At 31.7% G+C, this 16,670-nt stretch overlaps 1 protein-coding gene across 1 annotated transcript in view; it reads left to right on the forward strand.

The window, feature by feature from the left end:
• The window catches only part of LRP1B (LDL receptor related protein 1B), a 1,792,671-nt gene that overhangs the window by 1,144,847 nt on the left and 631,154 nt on the right, over nucleotides 1-16,670 (forward strand). Inside the window, exons 22-23 of the mRNA XM_036023545.1 lie at nucleotides 6,169-6,369; nucleotides 8,319-8,564. Coding sequence (XP_035879438.1) covers nucleotides 6,169-6,369; nucleotides 8,319-8,564 — 447 coding nt within the window. The remainder of the gene's footprint in view (nucleotides 1-6,168; nucleotides 6,370-8,318; nucleotides 8,565-16,670) is intronic.

The raw sequence follows: 16,670 nt of genomic DNA on the forward strand, positions 1-16,670 counted from the left end.
TTATTAACTGTGTCCCTAAATTGTCTCATTATTGCTTCTGGAACAAATTCGACTCTATTCCATCTTTATACATTTACATAAGAATTGCATTTTATGAGTGGCTTAACTTCAGCAAAAAAGCTCAAATTGCCTGCGTTCAAATTTACCATTGTAAATCAGCTATAAAATTCAATATACATAGTTCTGTGTATATATTCCTGATGAAAATTTGTACTGACACTATTACAAAAAGAATGTTTAGTATGAAATAAAGTCTACATATAAAAATAGAATTTTATAGTTAATCCATTCAGAAATGGAAGAGAAACAACTTAAGGAAGAGTTCATTTAATTCCGCCATCTATGCCCTCACACATGTCCACTAAGGAGTAGGACTAAGTACCATGTTATTTCTCTACACAATTTCATCTTTTCTCTTTTTCTGATTTATTTGCTCTTTTCTTTTCCCAGAGAGTATATATTTCAATGTTAAAACAATACACACACAAATTATACACAAACACATTTGTGTATATATATAGCTTGCCTTGTGCTCATATGTGGTATTTTCAATAAACATTTAAAACCCCTCTCCAAATAACATCTCAGTAAATCCTATCTCAACCCTTATACATACCTTCTACCTCTGTGAAATTTCATACCACTCTGTGATTATATTGCTTATATTATTTTTATATGTTGTATATTAGAATGTGTGTCGCTACTAGACTAATTGCTCCATAGAATCAGGAATTTGTTTTTTCTATCTTTCTACATTTTTTAACAACTAAGCAAGCACTTAACACTCAATAAATATTTGCTGAAATGAATTGAAAACAGACATTACTAGAGAAATAATTATGTATGTGGCATTAAATGTTAGTAGTATAAAAATAAAATATTGCAATTCAATAATAATTCATGAATTATTATTATTCATATAATAATTTAAAATATATAATATAAATATATTATTGAGTAAAATAGCATATTCTTATTATTAACTGTTAGTTGTATCCCAGAAGAGAAATTATCCTGTTAAAGCATGAATAGTCTTTTGAGATAAAATCAATCAAATAGTTTATAAAATGATAAATTTATTTTTAATATCCAATCAGTTTAATGTAGAAAAGATCATATAAATTTATTTTGGGAAAGCAGCATATTTTCTACTAATACCTAGAATCACTTAATTTTCCTAGAGTTGTTGACTTTGTGGTAGCATTTAATGTAAATGGTATATTTTAAGGTAACACAAATCAAAGCAGTGCTTATAATGTCTTGTGTGTGTTTGTATAAACAATTGTGCTAGCCACCATAATACCAACATGCTTATTTTTGTGGTGTTTGCCCTTGTTATTTGCCCATTCTTATTCTTTTTGCTCAAAGGGTGAAGCTACAATTTTCATAAGCACCTTACACACCTAGTTATCAAGTTGAAAACATCATTATAAATAAATCAGAAAATATTACATAGAACTCAACTTGTTAATATATAACAATATTATTTTAAACATGTTATATATTTTTAAAGAATTAGTAAAGGCAAACTAATTTAGTTAATTATTTTAACTTATTTTTGTACATTTAAAATATTTATTTTTTAATCTTTTTAAATATTGGATATTTTCAATTTCTATAACACATTTTAATATTATTAATCTTTATTTTCTTTTAATAATATTTTGACATAACTCTCAAGTTCTTTATATACAAATGAGGGACCTTAAAGAAGAAAATCCATAATAACTCTTCTTTCAAGATGTTATGACCAAAGACTTGTCTATATAAGGATTTGTCTTGATATGAATCAATAAAATTAACATTCTTTAAGCTAGGGTCAAATTAACATATTTGCTAGGGTCATTTGTTTTTGGGGTTTTACCCAGTTAATGGTCATGGATTAGAAATGTGATTATATTTATTATAACTGGTGTACCCTCTTACCTACATTTTTGTGAGAATTAAAACCAAACAAATGAGAAAGAGAGAAGCAATTAAGCTTCAAACATACCCTGAAAAATCAATGGGAGGAGAAAACTATTTAAACTTGTAAAGTTCTTTTAAAATGTGTCCATATTTATTCATATCTGTTAACATTATCTGCATTAATGTTTTCTTTTTATTTTTAAGTATATTTTATTGATTATGTTATTACAGTTATCTTGTTTTTTTTTTCCTCCCCTTTATTCCCCTTGGTCCTGCACCCTGCCTCCCACCAGCATTCCTCCCCCTTAATTCATATTTTTGGGTCATACATATGTACATATAAGTTCTTTGGCTTTTCTTTTCTTTTTTTTTAAGATTTTATTTATTTATTTTTAGAGAGGGAAGGGAGGGAGAAAGAGAGAGAGAGAGAAACATCAATGTGCGGTTTCTGGGGGCCATGGCCTGCAACCCAGTCATGTGCCCTGACTGGGAATCGAACCTGCGACTCTGTTTCGCAGCCCGCGCTCAATCCACTGAGCTATGCCAGCCAGGGCGGCTTTTCTATTATTAGTCATTTCAATAAGATTTTTCTCTTTACCTTTTCCAAGCAGCATTTAGGTCAGGGATTGAAAATAGTTGTTATTACTATTCTGACTCTAAAAGATTGATACTGATTCATGGATGTTTATAGAAACAATTCTAAGGTCATTATGAAGTCATTGGTCAAGAATATCATGATGTCTAGACAAAAAAAACGTTGCTACTTGATTAACCGAACTGCAAATGGAAATTACTATATTATCCTTGAACTCCTTTCATTTTATTATTCTTGTGGATGTCTCCATACAATTTAATACTCTAGTATTAGATACGAGGAATCATATTTTAAACTACAATTATGATCTTCTCCTGCTAATTAAATTATAAGCTCATTGGTGATTTGGACTAGAAATTATGATTTCCAGTATTTCCTAAATTCCCTAGGAAAATATAAACCACAAAGTAACTTGAATATTAAATTTTTATAATGTGCCTATAGAAACTATCAGATTTATGGCACATGTGCATACATTTTATCTTCATGGCTTTAAAAATGATCCAGTATTTTGGGGGAAAAGTTATGTTTTCATGGTAGAATGAAAATAAAATAGCACAAAAGGATTAAATGAAAAATCCTTCTCTCTCCTACTTCAGTTCCTGTACCTCAAGTCTTCCTCACTAACGGCAATCATTTTTAACTGTTTCCTGTGTTGTCCTCCAGAAAGAATTCATATACAAAGAATACTATCCATATATTTATATTGATACCTGTATGAAAATAAAGCCATAAATACTGGTAAAGAGACAAACCTCTCTAACATATAAGAAAGCCTATCATACAATCAGTTTTATGGCTTTTTTGTTGAGGTGTTTTGTAGATTGTTTATATTAATTTATGCAGAACTATCTCATTCTTTTTCACTCAAGCATGTAATTTCAATGTATAGATGCATTGTAATTTATACTACCATTCTTGCAAATTATAATTTATGTTGCTACTGCTCTTTTACTAATATATTCAAAGCAGTAGCTCATATCTTATATATGCATCTTTATGAATTGTACAAATATATTAATGAAAATATCCCAAAAATCTAAAATTAGAATCACTGTAATAAATAGTTAATGCATTTTTTGCTAGATTTCCTAACAATGCCCTATAGAGAGGCCATCCCAATTTTCAGCACCCTCAACTTTAGTGTTGTTTCTTACACACTTGTCAAATCTGTTTGTATTATCTAATTTTTTTATCTTAAGTTATCTGATAGAAAAAATGGTATCTAATTGCTGTTTTAGTTTATTTTTATTTGAAAGATGTTTTGAACATCTTGTATATATAAGCCATTATTGATTTATTGTATATCTTGAACTTTGTGTATTGGGTTATCTTATTAATGTGTAAGAACCCTTTGCACTTTAAATAAATATGCTCCTCTGTTAAATGTAATTTTTTTTTTGTATATTGGTCATCTGTATATGGATTTTATTGTTGCAATGTTAAATAAAAATATTAATGAAATAAAATTTATCAATTTGTCCTTTATGTTTTCTGGGATTGTAATAATAACCATTTTAAGTGTTTGCTTTAATATCTATGTTATTCAAGATTTTTTTTGCTTATTGTTGTTATTTTAAAATATGTCTTTATCCTTGGACAAAGCCAAAGGGGGGCAGGATTGAGGGTGGGAGATGATGATGGGGGGTGGGGGAAAGTCGTGGCAGGAAAATTGAGACAACTCCACTTGAACAACAATAAAAATAAAATAAAATACCTCTTTAATCTATTTAGTATTAATTTTGGTGAAAGAATCAAGTGGTGATTCAGCTTTACCTTTTTTTCTCCAGATGGCTAATCAGTGAATGTCACATCATTAATTTTACAATTAATTTTCCTACTATTTTGAATAACTAGATGTTTTTTGTATCTTAAAAACATATACATAAAAAGTTGGTTTCTGATGTTTCTATGTTACAGAATTATTGATATGCTTATTGATGATCTACTATAAAATATTTTATTGCTTCATTAAAATATTTCTAACTACTTGGCATATACACTATCATTTTTTTTACTTAATGACATTTGCAGTTTCATTTTCTTAAATTTAGGATAAGCTTATACTATTATATTAATATTGATACTATTTTATTTGGTATTGTATTAACTTGGAGAAAGTGTAGTATTTTTACAGTATAAATCTTCCTCTTTAAGACTGAACTATATCTTTATGCAATGTTTTTTCTTCCCATGGGAAGAGGTTTCTTTGTAGGTTTCTTTAAAATTTTCTTTATATAAATTTTATATAGTTCTTGTTTAGTCTTAATACAAACTACTTTATTTTATGGTATATTTTTAAATTGGTCACTTCTGCTATATTTATTTTGCATATATAAAATTTATTGATTTCCATATAATTTTAGAAACTAGCTATCTATTTTGGAATGCTTAGTCTCATAGTCCTTATTTAGTTTATATTAATTTTATAATTACATGATTATATTAACAAAACATAATGACATTCTTCTCTAACTGTACACCTCATTTCTACTTCCTAATTGCATTAGATCATATTTCAAGAATGGTACAAAATAATAGTGTTATTAGTTGTATTTATGATGTTGAGGCTAAAGTATGTGTTTTTCCATCTACATCAAACTTATTGTTAATTAAGTGTCCATCAATTTTTATTTTGAGTATTTTCATTAATAATTAATGTCCAATATTATTAAATGTATTTATATTAATTATAGAGTTGATCATTTGTGTTGTTTTTTCTTATTTGTCTTATAATACTATGGAGAATTACTAATATTTTTCTATAAGTAAGACATTTTTTCACCAACATTTATTTTAAAATTTAGTAGCTTTTAAAGTTGAAGAAGTTTTACATGACAACTCTGGGACTTATGCATTCTTTCTATTTGCCCCAACATTTTATGATATTGGTATATAGTCGGTCAATAAATAGTATTTTCTTAAGGTACATTTCTTTTATTCACATAACACCTTAACAGTGAGAAATCAAGAATAATAATGAATTAGAAGAAGAATGAAAACAATATGGAATTGAGGAATAATTTGCAGCGAAAGAAAGGTTTACATAGACAATCGCTATTGCTTTCTATGCATTTTACATTGTTATTTTAAGATAGACTGGCTAAATAGTAATCAATTTTTCTTTCAAAGTCAATAAAGAAATACCCATTTCTATAATCCTGTTTGTATATATTGTAGCTACAGAAATACGTAGCCTTTTTGAAAGAGCATGTGTATAAGCCTGAGTGTGCTGAGGTGATAAGTATAAATATAAGAGCATCTGCTCCTGCAAATATAAAGTGTTTACTTAAATTTTGGGTTCCAAAAGACACAATAGCATTTAACTAAATTTAGGGCTCTGAGAGAGATTTATATATAAATAGACCTTTAAAGTTTGCTTTCAAAAGTACTATAGTTAAACTTTCAATTAATCACATAATTACTTAAGTAAGATAAACCAATAATTTGAAATTAAATGGAATATCATGGTTTTAACACTAAGAGCCACTTTAACAACTACAGCAAGAACTATTCAAATGTCATGAAAATAAACTGTCAAACTCTCAGCAAATAGATTTCTTACTAATGACAAGTAGTTCTACCTCTGAAGACAATAATGACTGCTCACTATTACAGTGATTTAAGTACAAAAATTAAATGCATGTTGTTTCTACTTTCTTCAGGGAGATGCATCAACAATGGATGGGTGTGTGATGGAGATATTGATTGTGAAGATCAGTCCGATGAAGATGACTGTGACAATTTCTTGTGTGGACCACCCAAATACCCTTGTGCTAACGACACATCAGTCTGCCTGCAGCCAGAGAAACTCTGCAATGGGAGAAGGGATTGCCCTGATGGGTCTGATGAAGGCGATCTCTGTGGTATTGCAGTTTTCACTGCATTTGCTTTTCTCAGAAACCTAGAACATTTTAGTTCACTTGCTGATACTTATAGTAGCATTTGTTCCTTCCACTCATTCTATTTAAATGAAACTTTTAGCACTGAAACCTATCTACATTATCTATATTTTTATATCCTGTAAATCTATAATATTCTTAAAAATATGATTAGAGATTTCTGAAAATAAAGCAGATTATTCTAGCCTGTATCCAACTAATTAACAATGGTATAGCTGTGCTCATCATTTAGATCTCTGGATGGTCCATGCTGTTGCCATAATTAAAGTGATTATTTCTGTCATTGAGTCACTCTAAACAGGAGAACCTTGCTATTACTGACCTATAGAATAAATTTTACTGCCACCCAATAAATTTTATCATGTGCCCCAATCATTATAATACAAACATTTTTAGAAAAAGGAAAGGAGGGGGCTAGATAATAAAACCAAGTGGATATTACTTAATTTTCTTCTCAGGGTTTAGTCCTCATACAATAGCTTTCTTTAGTGTGCTTTAATCAGTTAAAATTATTTCTGTCTGATAGCTTCTGAGCCTTACAATTACTTTGGACTAACCATCTCCTTAGTCAACTGGCACATATAAAGAAAATTATATTTTCTTCTCTGTGGGCAAATTAGAAATCTGGCAAGGCTGTTTTAAAAATATGTTTTCTAGATAATACTGAAAGTGGCACCAACAGAATAATGAAGACAGGTTTGTGGAATCGTAAGAACAGTGAGATAACCTGAGGTTGTGAGAAAATGACTTAAGGAAATGATGAAGCTGCCTGATTGAAAGTAGGAAAGACAACTACTTTGAAGCTTCAAGTTAGCATATTTTGATATGAAGTGAACATTGACAAGTATTACAAAAAGACTATTATTCCTTTTCATGAATTTATGTAATAAAGTGTCTTTTCTTCCAAAGAGTTTGTGATTCTATTAAAGAACTTTGAACTAGTAATGAAAGTCTCTGTCAGTGATGCTAAAATTTAAATAAGATTTCAAGCAAATAAGTAAATAAATAAGCTAAACTAACCAACAACAATAACAAATACACTAATCAAAGGTGACAGAATGAGATTATCTATATTCACCCCTTTCTCTCTTAGCTTGTTCTCTCTGCTGGAGTAGTTTGCTGCATTGATGTATCTCTTTCATTACAAATGTGAAGCTTGTACATGAAGGCTGTATGAACAATTCCAAATGAAGGAAATTATCAATACTCTTAACATTTTAAATGTGTAATTATAGAAAAAGTCTAGACTTTGACAAATTATATTCGTCAATTATTTCAATTAAGTAACCTAGACAGGTAGCTTAATTTTTCAAAATGTCACTTTCCTCATAACAAAAAAGGAAATGATGATCTCAATCAGGAAATCCAGAAATGATCATTGAAGCACTACAAGTGTTGAAAGAAATTAGAGTTACTCGCTTTTTCTTTGCCCCTGGGCTAAATGAAGTAAACAAAAGGGGAAAAAGAGAAAATATAGTCTGAAGAGAATGATGTAAAAACACAGCTTTATTTTCTTATCTTCTGCACTCTGAATTGGGAAAACAAATTTCTTCTGAATTCATTTGTTTACTTCAAGACTTCACATAACTGCTAAAAAGCTCACCATAATTAGTTTAGTAATAATAAGGACAATAAACCCACATTACCTCTATTGGGTAAAATCAACTGTACTCCAAAATTTTACTGATAGGAAATTTTTTAATTCCCAATTCTTATCATACAGAATTATATTTGGTCATTGAATGAATTATTTAATAATTCTTACCTGAACCCCTAAAAAATCTGAAAATGTTTCATTGTATTTATTATTACACATATACTCTAATTTCAGCCTTAGGGAATTGAGTTCAATGATTAGCATCTAATTGACCAAAATAATTGATAATGCCCTAAAATCTCTTCTCCTTTCATAGATGAGTGTTCCCTAAACAATGGAGGCTGCAGTGACCACTGTTCTGTTGTTCCGGGGAGAGGGATTGTCTGTTCCTGCCCTGAAGGACTTCAACTCAACCAAGATAATAAAACATGTGAAATTGTGGATTACTGTAACCCTCATGTGAAGTGCAGTCAAGTGTGTGAGCAGCACAAACACACTGTCAAGTGCTCATGTTATGAAGGGTGGAAGCTGGATACAGATGGTGAAAGCTGCACAAGTGTTGGTAAGTAGGTGTGTGTTTTGCTATGTTTAAGAATAGCAAGTGCTTTTTTTATTTTTGTGGGTTGTGTATTTTTATTTAAAAACAGATCTTAAGAAATAAAACTAAAGATATTTTCAGAAAATTAATAAAAGTGTTCATTTACTTTAAGGTAAGGTGTAAGCATAATGTGTCATTTTAGACCTTCTCTGAAATCTTCTGTACAGAAACTAATTACAATAATCCTTATCATTTCAATCCATCAGGTTATTATTTTTTCTCCTAGATACTACTTTCATCATAACTCTTCCTAGGGGCTATGTTGTATGTTCCAAAGATTTTACATTTATTTTTCTTCACATTCCTTTTAGAATCCAAAGCCTGGTCCTTTCCCACACTTCTATTTCTACCACTCTTGTGAACAACTCCTTGGTCTGGCTGAGTTCATCTTCTAACTGTCCATTTAAAATATTCTTCTGATTCTCCAGGTTGCATTCCACAGGGGAAAAAGCATGCAATGGTTATGAAGTCTGACAGCTGAACTCTAATCTTTCAGCTGGTGTTCATTATGTGTGTGAATCCAGGCAAGTTATATGAAGCTTCCTGTGCCTCAGTTTTCTCATCTTTCAAGTAGAAATGCCCATTATCACAACATCTCCCTCACAGCATGTTGCAAGAATAGCATAAAACACTTGTTATTGTGCCCACACACATTCTGTACTTAATGAATGATAGTCCCTCTGTCTCCTCCAGATTTGTAGTCTGTGTCTATAGGGCACTTAGAGGTCATGAATAGAATTGAAGGGATCCATGAACTTTGTTGAGGAAAATATCACGCCTTATTTTCTTTAACCTCTCACAGAAAGTTGTCATTTTCTTCCAATTGAGAATGTGTGCTATCAGCAACCATGGCTGGGTCTCCAATACAAGTAGCAGACATTTATATTATGTTAAAGTTGTTGATATCTCAAAATATTACTTAAGTTCAAGCTCTGAAAGCCACAGGTACTTCAGTGATAGTAGTCATTAGACACACTGCTCAGTGTTGTTATCAAATGCATTAACAAAAAAGCACATATATAACTACAAAAGTGTTTATTTATGCAGTTCAATATGGTTGATTCCTTTAGCTATTCGTATTTTTTTTCACTTTTTTCTTACTGTTTTTTATATTCTTTAAAACTTTGTAATAAGGGATATACAGGCTTCATCAGACTGCTAAAAACACATACATCATAATATTTTTTCATTTTGCTTCTTCTTCTTGGCTTATACTTTTCCCTCTTCACCTCTAAAAATCCCAGATGTGCCCTGGCTGGCATAGCTCAGTGGACTGAGCGCGGGCTGGGAATCAAAGTGTCCCAGGTTTGATTCCCAGCCAGGGTACATTCCTGGGTTGCAGGCCAGAACCCCCAGCAACCACACATGGATGTCTCTCTCTCTCTCTCTCTCTCTCTCTCTCTCTCTCTCTCTCTCTTTCTCTCCCCCTCCCTTCCCTCTCTAAAAATGAATAAATAAAATCTTTAAAAATCCCAGATGTGCTTTAAGTCATACTAGCTCCAATCTTTTTTTAAATGTAGTCTTCTTTTGAATATTCTTGCTCTGCATAAATTTATCCTTTCTGTGTCTAGAATATATTGTCCATGAATATGTGATCGCATTATTAATTTGCTATTTTTGCTTTTTATCTATTTATCTTTTATATTCTTATATATTATGTTTCTTTATTCTTTATCTCTCCAATGAAATAATAAGCACCTAGAAGTCAGAAATCAAGTTATAGATTTTTCTTAATAAATCCTATTGTGACAATGAAGTTTTGCCAGAGAAATCTCATTTCTACTGCAAACCCATTACTCAGCCAAGTCCTCAAACTCTCAAAGTCATGTATTTATTGAAAATATTCTCAAATGCAATACAAACACTATAACATCAATACAAACAAATGTTTTTTGTCTTTGTTTTCTCATGGCTGTTAAAATTTGGGTCCTGCCCTGGCTGGCGTAGCTCAGTGGATTGAGCGCGGGCTGGGAACCAAAGTGTCCCAGGTTTGATTCCCAGCCAGGGTACATTCCTGGGTTGCAGGCCATAACCCCCAGCAACCACACATTGATGTTTCTCTCTCTCTCTCTCTCTCTCCCTCCCTCCCTCCCTAAAAATAAATAAATAAAATCTTTAAAAAAAAATTTAGGTCCTTAGAGGCCTAAGATAGGCAAATGTTTATGTGTAATTGAAATGAGAGCCTGAAAAAAATGGCAACTTGTTATAATGATAATAGTGATTTAATTTACATAAATGTTTGGGGCACGGACGTGATAGACATATTATGATGATTTTGTGTTATGAAATCAATAACACTTATGCTCAATATTAGAATAGTTTAACACTTGAATATAAGTGGACAGGTGCAAAGATAATTCTTCTAAAAGATTTGGCCCCTTCTATACTGAGCTTAGAGTGAAATTCTAACAGTACCATAGGATTTCTCACTGTTAACATTGTTATATTTTACAGCTGAATTTGTTCATAATTTAAGAGAAAAGCAAAAGTATACAGGCATATCTCAGAGATATTTAGGTTTTTTCCCAAAGCACTGCAATAAAGAAAATATCACAATGAAGCAAATCAGGTGAAATTTTTGGTTTCTACTATATATTAAAGTCATGTTTAATTCTGACCAGTGTGGATCAGTTGGATGAGCATTGTCCTGCAAAGCTAAAAGTCACTGGTTGATTCTCAGTCATGGCACATTGCTGGGTTATGGGCCATTCCCTGGTTGGGGCATGAGAGAGAGGCAACCAATAGATACTTCTCTCACATATGGATATTTCTCTCCCTCTATTTCTTCATTTCTTCCCCTCTCTCTAGAAATAAATGACTCATGGACATGGACAACAGTGTGGTGGGGGAAGTAAGGTAGAAAGGGACTAAATAGTAATGGAAAAATACAATAAAGATTAAATAAAAATAAAATCTTTTTAAAAGTTATGTTTGCACTATATTATAGTTTATTAAGTATGCAATAGTATTAAATCTAAAAATGTATATGGTACATACATTAATTTAAAAATACTTTAAATTAAAGTATTTAATTTAATACTATGCCTGGCTGGCATAGCTCAGTGGATTGAACACGGGGTTCAAACCAAAGTGTCGCAGGTTTGATTCCCAGTCAGGGTACATGCCTGGGTTGCAGGCCATGATCCCCAGCAACCGCACATTGGTGTTTCTCTCTCTATCTCCCTCCCTTCCCTCTCTAAAAATAAATAAACAAAATCTTAAAAAAAACTATGTTACCTCATAACATTAAAAAGAAAAGAGTGCTAACCATTATCTCAGCCTCCAAGGGAAATAATCGTTTTGCTGGTGGAAGTCTTGCCTCAATGTTAATGAGGCAAGCTGACTGGTCAGGGTGGTGGTAGCTGAAGGTTTGGGTGGCTGTGGCAATTTCTTAAAGTGAGACAACAATAAAGTTTTCTGTATAAACTGACTCTGCCTTTTAAAAATGATTTCTCTGTACCATGTGATGCTGTTGGATAGAATGTTACCCACACTAGAACCTTTTTCAAAATTGGAGACAATCCTTTCAAACATTGACTCTGCTTTATCAACTAAGTTCTTGTAATACTCTGAATCCTTTGTTGTAATATCCATAGACTTTATAGCCATCTTGACCAAGAGTAGATTTCAGCTAAGAAACCACTGTCTTCAATCATTTTTAAGAAGCAATTCTTTACCTGTGAAAGTTTTATCATGAGATTGCAACAATTCAGTTACACCTTCAGGCCCCACTTCTAATTTTAGTTCTTTTGTATTTCTGCCTCATCTATAGCTATTTCCTTCACTGAAGTCTTGAACTCTTTAAGTTATCCAGGAGCATTAGGATCAGCTTCTTCCAAACTCCTATTAATGTTGATATTTTGTCCTCTTTCTATGAATTACAGATGTTCTTAATGACATCTAGAATGGTGACTTGTTTCCAGAAGGTTTTCAATTTACCTAGATTCATCAAAAGAATCACAGTGTATGGCAAACTGTATTTGTGAAATAATAGGACTTTAAAGTAAAAAATTATTCCTTCCTCCATGGACGGCAGAATGAATGTTATGTTAGCAAGTGTGAAAACATTAATCTTGTTGTATTTGTTCATCAGAGCTCTTCAGTGACCAGGTGCATGATCAAAGAGCAGTACTATTTTAAAGGGAATCATTTATCCAGAGCAGTGGGTCTCAACAGCAGGCTTAAAATATTCAGTAAGCTATATTTTAAGCAGATGTGTTCTCATCAGGCTGTGTTGTTTCATTTATAGAGCACAGGCAGAATAAATTCAGCATTATCGTTAGATAACGCTGAATTTAGGGGTCCCAGGTTTTGGGAATGGTAAACATTCACTGGCTTCAATTTAAAGTCACCAGCAAGATTAATCCCTAACAAGAGAGCCAGCCTGTCCTTTAAAACTTGAAGTCAGACATTGACTTCTCCTCCCTAGCTAGGAAAGTCTTAAGAGGCATCTTCTTCCAAAATAAGGCTGTTTTATCTACATTAAAAATCCATTGTTTAATGTAGTAACCAGCTTTCATTATCCTAGCTAGATCTTCCGGATAACTTGCTAGAGCTTCTATATAAGCACTTGCTGGTTCAACTTTACACTTTATATTATAGAGCAGCTTCTTTCTTTAAACTTTATGAACCAACCAATCTCTTTTTTTCTGCAATTTCCTGAAATGAAGACGGTGAGAGCCTTGCTCTGAATTAGGCTTGGTTTAGGGGAATAGTGTGGCTGATTTGATTATTTGTCCAGACCACCGAAAGTTTGTATCATTACTAGGCTATTTTACTTTCTTATCATTTTGTGAGTTCACCTGAATAGCACTTCTAATTTTCTTCAAGAACTTTTTCTTTGCATTCACAACTTGGCTAACTGGTGTGATAGGCTAGATTTTGGCTTTCAACATCCCTCTGTCACTCAGCTCAATCATTTCTAGCTTTTGATTTAAGTGATAAATATTTGATTACTTTTAGTTCATTTTAAGATTGTTAATTGGTTAATTTTAATATTGTTGTGTCTCAGGGAATAGGTTGGCCCTAGGAGAGAAAGAGTGATGGGGAAAGGCCAGGTGGCACAGCAGTAGTATACGCAGAGCATTTATTGATTAAGTTATCTGTTCTGTATGGGTGTGAGTTTATGGTGCCCCTAATTACAGTAGTAAAATGAAAAATCACTGATCACAATTGATCACCATAACAGATATTATAATAATTATTAACAATTTGAAATATTGTGAGGATTACCAAACTGTGACACAGACACAGTAAGTAAACAAATGCTGTTGAAAAAATGATGCAATGGACATTCTTGACTCAGAGTTGCCATTAACATTCAATTTTCAAAAGATACAGTTTCTGCAAAGCACAATAAGATGAGGTATACTGCTTATATTTTAACTTTTAAAGATCATATGGGGTTTTTCTCACACTTAGAATTTAACCTGCTGTTGATGTATTCCTTTCTGAAACATACAATGCACCAGTCAGCATTTATATTATTACAGATAACATATGTTGTATTAAGTATTGAAAGTTCATTTTTATTTGAATGCATTGTTATATATAAAATGATTTATTCCTTATTTTATTTACTTCATTTCTTGGAAAAAACCTACCAAAGATTCATAGTTCAATAAAAAAGAAGAGGCTGTTAACTATAGGTCTTCAAAAATAATTTTTTTCTCTTTATCTTCTGTTTCTTATTTCTATAATTCTAAAGTTGAGTCCTAGTTTTTAAAAGGTATTGTTGCTATTGAATACAATACCTGTGCTTATCCCTCTTGACATTTCAGAAATAAAGAATGATAGCACTCTATGCTTCAGATTAAACCATGACTCCACATTATTTTTTTCCTCTTGAATTTTGCTCTTTAGTTCTTCTATATTTTCTTATTTCTCTCAATATTTCCCTTCTTAAATTCTATACAATCTGGCTTTTTCTGAACTGCTGAATTTAATTCAGTTTTCTCTAAGTTCACACCCAACATCTTATTAGTTATAGGTAATAATTTTCAAAATTACTGTTTTTATAATCTTTACTTTTTATTTACTACTATAAATATTACTTTTATTAGATACCTTACTACTTCATCAGTTCTATACAGCTCCCCTCTTTAATACAAATACATAAATTATTAATCACTTTTGTCCTAAAATATCAAGGTGTTTTTTTTTATTTTTGCTAGACAGCTTCCTTGCAAATTTGCAGCATATTTCTCCTAACATTGGAAAGAACATTATAGTGTTTCTTTTTATTTTCTCTTAGCCTGTACTAAGTTAGATTTTCTCAGCATTTTTCTTGGTTCTTCTTCTTTCATATATCCACTGTTAGATTTCAAAAATTGCATTTACGTTCCACACTACATCATTTTTAGGAAATTGTGGATGTAAATACAAAACTGCATAAATGTAATGATCACTTATTGGTATACTATGTCCATTAACCAAACCTTAATTCTCAGATGCCTCTGAAGGAACTCATTTTCACTGTAAGGACTTTTGTTATCACCTCAAATCTAATTACTGTAATATTTACAACAGATATTTTCTTTTTCTTATTATCCAATTCATTTCACTAGATATAATCAGGTCTTAACAAAATCAGTTGGCTGAAACGTACTCTTTCTTTGCCCCTCTCAGTATTCCATAGTTCTCTTAGGAGATCCAATTTTCTTCTGGTCTTTAGGGATCACAAAATCAATTTATCTTTGACTTCTCTGGTTTTTTGCTTCTTTGTTTCTGAATATTTTAATTTTTTCTGCACAGCATCTCTTGGATTCATCCCTCCTTCATTGAGTAGCCTCGGTACCACAGCCGAGCCGGGGGTTACCTCTGTTGTAGTGACGGCAGACGTCTCTCTGGGCTGTTTGCTCTCATCATCTTATTTATCCAGTTTGTGAAAAGAATATTGAAGTTGAAGGAATATAGTTTGTTATCGAAGAGGCAGAGAGAAATCAAACGTAAATGAGAATTAAAATAAAGATATGGGTCATGTGGTCAAGAATAAAATTGGATAGAAAAAAGAATAAAGTAAAAAGCAGATGGCTGCCTTGGAGAATAATGGAAGATAAAGTGAGATTGGGAGAATGGAGCTGTGGGGCATTATAATCTGGCCATGCATTCCTTTATTTATTTCAATAAAACACTTTAACATAGCCTCCACCTATGATTTTAAAGTAGCTTTCTATCATTTATAGAAAAAACTCAAAATCTTTATCCTGCTCTTCAGGACTTTATTTTTGCCCATTTTTACTCACCAACCTGATGTTTCATTATCTTCAACTGTGGATTTCTGCTCTGGGCACATCGTTACTGTTTTCATCATTAGTGAGAATAGTGGTATATTGTGGGCAAGAATATATAAAGTACTTTCACAGCTATTCCTTTATTTTATCATCTCCTTTATATACTCTGCTCATTGTCATCTATGATCTTTCAGGATGGCAATATTGTCTACATTCCCTCTGGAAATTTGAATTCTATACTCTATTTAAAACTTCCTCCTCTATGAATCATTTCTTCATATTGATTATTATAATATTGTTAATACCTATCATTTATCACACATCTAAACTGCAATGGGTAATTTATTTATAACTTATAAGAACCAATTGGATATTATTTCTGTGATTTTTTAGCTATGGCAACTGAGATCCAGAAAGATTACTTCATCTACTCAGGATCTTGTGACAAAGAGAGGTTAGAACAAAGTTCTTGAACTTCATTCCTCCTGACTCCAAAGCAACAGTGTTTACAAGCTACTGCAAAGATCCATACCATCTCTCTATGCTGGATGAGCTCTGTCCTTGACAGCTCTCAAATTTATCTAACTTTCTGGTGTTTCCCCAATATATGGGAGTGAACTGATATTTTATTTCTTCAGTTTATATATTTCTTATTACTTGTGAGTTGAGCATCTCCCTATGTGCTTGTTAGCCTTTTGCATCTCTTCATTACCATTGACCGCTTTTCTGTTAATATCACTGCTTTTTTATTGATTTGTAAGAATTAATTGTATGTTCTAAACTTTAGACATTTTGAATATCTTCTTCAGTTATTAATTTAATTTTAGTCATATTAAAC

Source organism: Phyllostomus discolor, chromosome 4, assembly GCF_004126475.2.
Source record: "Phyllostomus discolor isolate MPI-MPIP mPhyDis1 chromosome 4, mPhyDis1.pri.v3, whole genome shotgun sequence".
Classification (NCBI taxonomy): domain Eukaryota; kingdom Metazoa; phylum Chordata; class Mammalia; order Chiroptera; family Phyllostomidae; genus Phyllostomus; species Phyllostomus discolor.